Source organism: Solanum lycopersicum, chromosome 1 (assembly GCF_036512215.1).
Source record: "Solanum lycopersicum chromosome 1, SLM_r2.1".
In the NCBI taxonomy this organism is placed as follows: Eukaryota; Viridiplantae; Streptophyta; class Magnoliopsida; order Solanales; family Solanaceae; genus Solanum; species Solanum lycopersicum.
This window is the reverse complement of record NC_090800.1, coordinates 94,701,817-94,708,454: the sequence shown is the minus strand read 5'-3', so window position 1 is coordinate 94,708,454 and position 6,638 is coordinate 94,701,817. Positions and strand designations below refer to the sequence as shown.

The 6,638-nt window shown below is 36.5% G+C and overlaps 1 protein-coding gene across 1 annotated transcript; it reads left to right on the top strand.

Moving 5' to 3' along the window:
- The first annotated feature begins 4,894 nt into the window (after positions 1–4,894).
- Positions 4,895–6,638, top strand: LOC138339357 (COP9 signalosome complex subunit 1-like). Its single transcript, XM_069290950.1, has one exon. It carries the CDS (start codon positions 5,019–5,021, stop codon positions 6,339–6,341), a length of 1,323 nt encoding a protein of 440 aa, XP_069147051.1. The 5' UTR covers positions 4,895–5,018; the 3' UTR covers positions 6,342–6,638.

Here is a 6,638-nt window from a genome sequence, read left to right as displayed (position 1 = left end):
AAAGTTCCTGATAAACAGCAGGTTATTAATACAAATAATGCTAGCTCTTCTAACATTGCTAAGGATCCTACTAATCAACAAAGAATTGATAATGATGAATATAAGGAACCTGACTCTGAGGATGAGATTGATGAAGACACTCAATCCTTAAGGGAAGGGAGAACACCTATTGAAATTATTGAAACAGCTTCTCAAATTCAATCAAGCCATTTGTTACACACCTCTAATGTGGATGATATTAGAGAAGTCACTGGCAAACAAGGTCTTTCTCCAAGAGGCAGGAAATTGTTGAAAAATAATCAAAATACTAGTGTTAAAAAACCTAATACTAGAGCTAGAAGTAGAGGATTATGATGATTAAGATGATTTGTTGGAATGCTAGAAGTATTAGGACTTTTGGTGCTATTGAAAGATTAATCAACTTAAAAAAGATTCATAATCTGTCCATAATTGCTATACTGGAGCCTTTTGTTAATGTTTCTCTGTTAGAATCTTATAGAATGCAGTTAATGATGCATTATGCTCACAGTAATTCTAATAACAAAATTTGGTTGTTTTGGTCTAAGGAAGTGAATTGTAATATCTTGGAAAGTGATCAACAGCAGATAACCTGTGAAATTATTCATGAGGAGTGCAGTGAAAAGTTTCTTATTACTTATGTTTATGCTAAATGTAAAGACTATTTAAGGAGACCTCTTTGGGAAAGCATGTTGAAATGGTCTAACACTGGTCTTCCTTGGTGTACTATTGGTGATTTCAATGTAATAGCTGATACTCAGGAAAAGAGAGGGGGTAAAGAATATAATATTAACAAAAGTCTGGAATTTATTAGTATTATAGAGGCTTGTGGATTGATGGATATGGGGTACAATGGTCAGGATTATACATGGTGTAATCACAGGAAAAATGGGGATAGAGTATGGAAAAGATTAGATAGGGGTATGGTGAATGACAAGTGGTTAGATAAAATGCCCCACAGTAATATAACTCATTTGGCTTCAGTAGGTTCTGATCACAGTCCTTTACTATTGGAGATGAGTGATAAACAATCTAAGATTATTAAATATTTTAGGTTTCTAGATTACTGGACTATGAATGAAACTTTTTTACCAACTGTAGAGAAATGCTGGAAAAGACAGGTCAAGGGAGAGCCTATGTGGATTTTACACACAAAATTGAAGAGGTTAACAACAACACTAAGATACTGGTCTAACAAGGAATATGGGGATGTATTTGGAAAAATGAAACAGTATGAGGAGGCTGTTAAAAGTGCTGAAGAAGATATGGTTAGTGAAAATAGTACAGAAAATAGAGAGAAGTTAAGTATAGCCAATGCTCAATATATAAAGTACTTGAAAATGGAACATGCTATCCTTAAACAAAAATCCCAGTTACAGTGGTTAAAGGAAGGTGATGCAAATTCTAAATTCTTTCATGCTGTGATTAGAGGGAGAAGAAACAAAATGTTTATTCACAAAATTATGGATGATAGTGGAGTATGGATTCAAGGTGAAGATAAGGTGGCTAAGGAAGCTTGTGATTATTTTCAAAACATATTTACTGGGAACAATGAAAAGATTAATGAGGAAATGTTGCAGTGTATTCCTGAATTGATAACCTTAGAACAGAACTCTAGGTTAGATAAAATGCCTGATATGGAGGAACTGAAAACCATTATTATGAGTATGAATCCTAACTCTGCTCCAGGACCTGATGGAATTGGAGGAAAATTCTTTCAAGTATGTTTTGATATAATTCAAGAAGATCTGATGGCTGCAGTAAAGTCTTTTTTTAGTGGGAAGATATTACCTAGATATATGACTCATGCCTGTCTAGTTTTGCTTCCTAAAATCAACCATCCCAATAAGCTGAAGGATTATAGACCTGTCAGCCTTAGTAATTTTACCAATAAAATAATTTCCAAGATCCTTAGTACTAGACTGGCTTCTATTCTCCCTAACATTGTTTCAGATAATCAATCTGGATTTGTGAAAGGAAGAAGCATTTCTGAAAATATCATGCTAGCTCAAGAAATTATTCATGGTATTAAGCTTCCTAAAGAGGGCAAGAATGTAGTTATTAAGTTAGATATGGTTAAAGCATATGACAGGGTTTCATGGGCATATACTTGTATTATTTTAAGAAAAATGGGATTTAGTGAGTTGTTAATAGATAGAGCTTGGAGAATTATGAGCAATAATTGGTATTCTGTGGTGATTAATGGTAAAAGACATGGGTTCTTTCAGTCTACTAGGGGTCTTAAACAAGGGGATCCCCTATCTCCAGGCCTTTTTATTATTGGGGCTGAATTTCTTTCTAGAAAGCTTAATCATTTACAGGCTAATCATCTATATAGAGGCTTCAATATGGAAAGAAAAGGGCCTCAAATTAATCATTTGAGTTTTGCAGATGACATCATTATATTTACCTCCACAGATTGTACATCTTTACAGCTTATTATGAAAGTGATTGAGGATTATGAAGGGGTGTCTGATCAGATGGTAAACAAGGATAAAAGTTTCTTTATGGTCACTGATAAGACTAGCCAAGAAATAATTGAAAATATTAAAATGGTTACTGGCTTTACCAGGAAAAACAGTCCTATAAATTATCTGGGATGTCCTTTATACATAGGTGGACAAAGAATTATTTACTTTTCAGAAGTGGTGGCTAAAGTGATAAAAAAAGTTTCAGGCTGGCAATCAAAAATCTTAAATTTTGGAGGCAAAACAACCCTAGTGAACCATGTATTGCAAGCTATACCTATTCATACTCTAGCTGCTATGTCTCCTCCAAAGAATACTCTGAATAATATTAAAAGAGTGATGGCTGACTTCTTTTGGGGAGTTGATAAAGATGGTAAAAAGTATCACTGGGCTTCCTGGGATACCTTATCTTATCCAAAGAATGAAGGAGGGATTGGGATAAGAATGTTAGATGATATTTGTAAAGCTTTTCAGTACAAACATTGGTGGGAGTTTAGAACCAAGAAGTCATTGTGGAGTCAATTCTTAAGGGCTAAATACTGCCAAAGAGCTAATGTTGTAGCTAAGAAATACAACACTGGTGACTCTATAATATGGAAGAATTTAACAAAAAACAAAGCTGAGGTAGAAAAACATATTAGATGGAATATAAATTCTGGAGATTGTACATTTTGGTGGGATAACTGGACAGGTGAAGGGGCCTTGGCCAATAATAGTCTTATTTCAAGTTTGAATAATAAAAAAGTGTCTGAGTTTTTGACAAATGGGGTCTGGAATGAAGGGAAGGTTAGACAAAATGTACCACCTGAGTTAGTACCTAATATTCTACAAACAATCATTCATTTTCAAGAAGGGATTACAGACACAGCAGTTTGGATGCCTGAGGAACATGGAAAATTTACCATCAGATCAGCTTGGGAGATTATCAGGAAAAAAAGAATGGCTGATCCTGTTAATAAGATGATTTGGCATAAACAAATTCCTTTCAAAGTAAACTTCTTTATTTGGAGAGCTTTGAGAAATAAATTACCTACAAATGAGAGCTTACTCAAATTTGGAAGAACTGAAGAGGAATGTTGCTGTTGCTATCAGAAAGGAAGAGATGACATTAGCCATATATTGATTTCAGGCAATTTTGCTAAGCATATTTGGAAGTATCATGCATCAAGATTTGGTGTTATACACAACAACATAACCTTAAGAAATCAACTAATACAATGGGGAAATCTGCAGAGCCATAATGAGGTATATAAACTATTAATACATATATTACCTAACTTCATTTGTTGGCATCTTTGGAAAAACAGGTGTGCTGTGAAGTATGGAGGCAAACAGTCAAGTATTCAAAGAGTGCAATATGGTATCTTTAAGGATAGTATGCAAGTTATTAAAAGTGTACACCCCAATATACCATGGCAAAACAATTGGGATAGCTTAATGAATCTGATAGTTCAATGTAAACAACAATATAAAGTTACAATGTTACAATGGAAAACACCAACTGAAGGCAAGTATAAACTCAATACAGATGGAAGTACATTACATAATTCAGGCAAAACTGGTGGTGGAGGTATTTTAAGAGACCACCAAGGTAATCTTATTTATGCATTTTCATTATCATTTGGAATTGGAACTAACAATTTTGCAGAGTTAAAGGTTGTTCAGTATGGGATGGATTGGTGTGAGCAACATGGATATAAATATATTGTCTTGGAAATAGATTCAGAGCTGGTATATAAATGGATCAACAGGATGATCAACATACCTTGGAGATATCAACAATTGGTGCAAGATATTCTGCAGATAGTCAATAAAATGAAACAGTTCCAATGTCAACATATATACAGAGAAGCAAATACTACAGCAGACCTGTTAGCCAAATTCAGTCACTCTTTGGAAATTCCACAACACTTTTATGTTTCTCAACAGCTTAAGGGGACAATTCGAGGAAGTTATATAGTAGAGAAAATGGGAATATACAATTTTAGAAGAAGAAAAATCAAAAGAATCAAATATCCTCCTTAAAGTTGAAGGCTGTACTTGGTAAGATACTAATTTGCAAGAGACAATTGGCAATCATTTTTACAATGTAACTACAAGTTAGTTATTAGAATAGGTTTGAACTTGTTCATTTCATATTGTAAAGGGAGAGTCTCCCTAGTTTATGCTTTCCTAGAAAATGTATTAAGAGAGGAGTCCTCTCTAGGTATTATATTTCTATAGAAGTGCACCTCATTGTATTAGGTAAAATTGAATTATCTTAGATGATAAATCAATTTCACCTACAAGATTTAGAAGGTAAGGTTTATGTCCCCCTTCATGTACTATTTTGATTTTATGAATGCTAAGGCCTGGGGGTGTCGCTAAGCCCCTGACCCAATACAAGGGTCGTTCAAACCAAAAAAAAAAAAAAAAAAACCCTGCAGGATCTATTCAAGTTTTTTCTTCTCAGTGTATCGCTCCCGGAAGAAGTGGTAACAAGACAGAGCAAAAACCCTAGCTCCGATCAAACATTATACAAATTAATATCCGATGGAGCCTGACGAGGATTTAGGGCTAATAGCCGAAGAGATCTACGCCAACGGCGATGAGAACAAGCAGCGTCATCGGCCGATTATCAGCGGCGAGCAGCTCGATATTGAGGCGTACGCCGCCTTGTACAGTGGCCGGACAAAAATCATGAGGCTTCTCTTCATAGCCGATCGATGTGGCAATGCTTCAATGCAATTGGAGGCTTTGAGAATGGCCTATGATGAGATTAAGAAAGGGGAAAACACACAATTGTTCCGTGAGGTTGTGCAGAAAATCGATGGACGTTTGGGCACTAATTATGGGCCAGACCCTGCTTGGGCTGACTCTGTGGATCGCCGGGCTGATCTGAGGAAGGAGAAGCTTGAGAGCGAACTCAACGCTTATAGGACAAATCTGATCAAAGAGAGCATTAGGATGGGATACAATGATTTTGGGGATTTCTACTATGCACATGGACAGCTTGGAGAGGCATTTAAGAATTATGTTCGTACACGTGATTATTGCACGACTGCGAAACACATAATCCATATGTGTTTGAATGCGATTCTGGTCAGCATTGAGATGGGCCAGTTCACACATGTTACAAGCTACGTCAGTAAGGCAGAGCAAAGCCAAGATGCTCTAGATGCTATTACAGTTGCAAAACTTCGTTGTGCTGCTGGGTTGGCTCACTTAGAGGCAAAGAAATATAAGCTTGCTGCTCGAAAGTTCCTGGAAGTTGGTCCAGAATTAGGTAACAACTACACTGAAGTTATTGCACCCCAAGATGTTGCTACTTATGGTGGACTCTGTGCGCTTGCAAGTTTTGACCGAGCAGAACTGAAGAGCAAAGTTATTGACAATATAAACTTCAGAAATTTCTTAGAGCTGGTACCCGAGATAAGGGAGCTCATTCATGATTTCTATACAAGTCACTATGCTTCTTGTCTGGAGTATCTAGGGAATCTTAAAGCAAATCTATTGCTCGACATCCATTTGCATGATCATGTCGAGACACTGTATGATCAAATCCGTAGCAAAGCTTTGATACAGTATACCCACCCATTTGTCTCGGTTGATTTGAATATGATGGCTAATGCTTTCAAGACGAGTGTTGCCGGGTTGGAAAAGGAACTTGAATCTTTGATCACTGACAACCAAATTCAGGCTCGAATTGACTCACACAACAAAATTTTGTATGCACGACATGCTGATCAGAGAAATGCAACCTTCCAGAAGGTGCTGCAGACAGGCAAGGAATTCGATCGGGATGTGAGATCAATGCTTTTGAGAGCAAACCTTCTCAAGCATGACTACATTGCTAGAACGTCAAGAAAACATTGAATCGGAGGAGGATGGTAGCACACAGTTTTGTTTTCCTTGATTGCGAGGTTACGTATGCTGCATGAAGTTGACCAGACAATTGTCTACAGAAGTTGGTTGAGTCTTGGAAAGCCATGTCTTTTGGGGGCTCGAGAAATTTTCCTGGATAATAGAGGGGACTGCTGTTCATATTTATAGATTTACCAGTTGCTGGAAAAGTAAATATTTTTTGCCTGGTCTACTTGCTGCAACCTTTCTCTGTGATGTGTCATCAACGAATGCTAATCCATTTAGTACCTTGTTTTTTTGTTCATTCAA

Excerpts from the sequence above, each read along its gene's own strand:
- LOC138339357 (XM_069290950.1), top strand. The coding sequence starts at position 5,019 with ATGGAGCCTGACGAGGATTTAGGGCTAATAGCCGAAGAGATCTACGCC.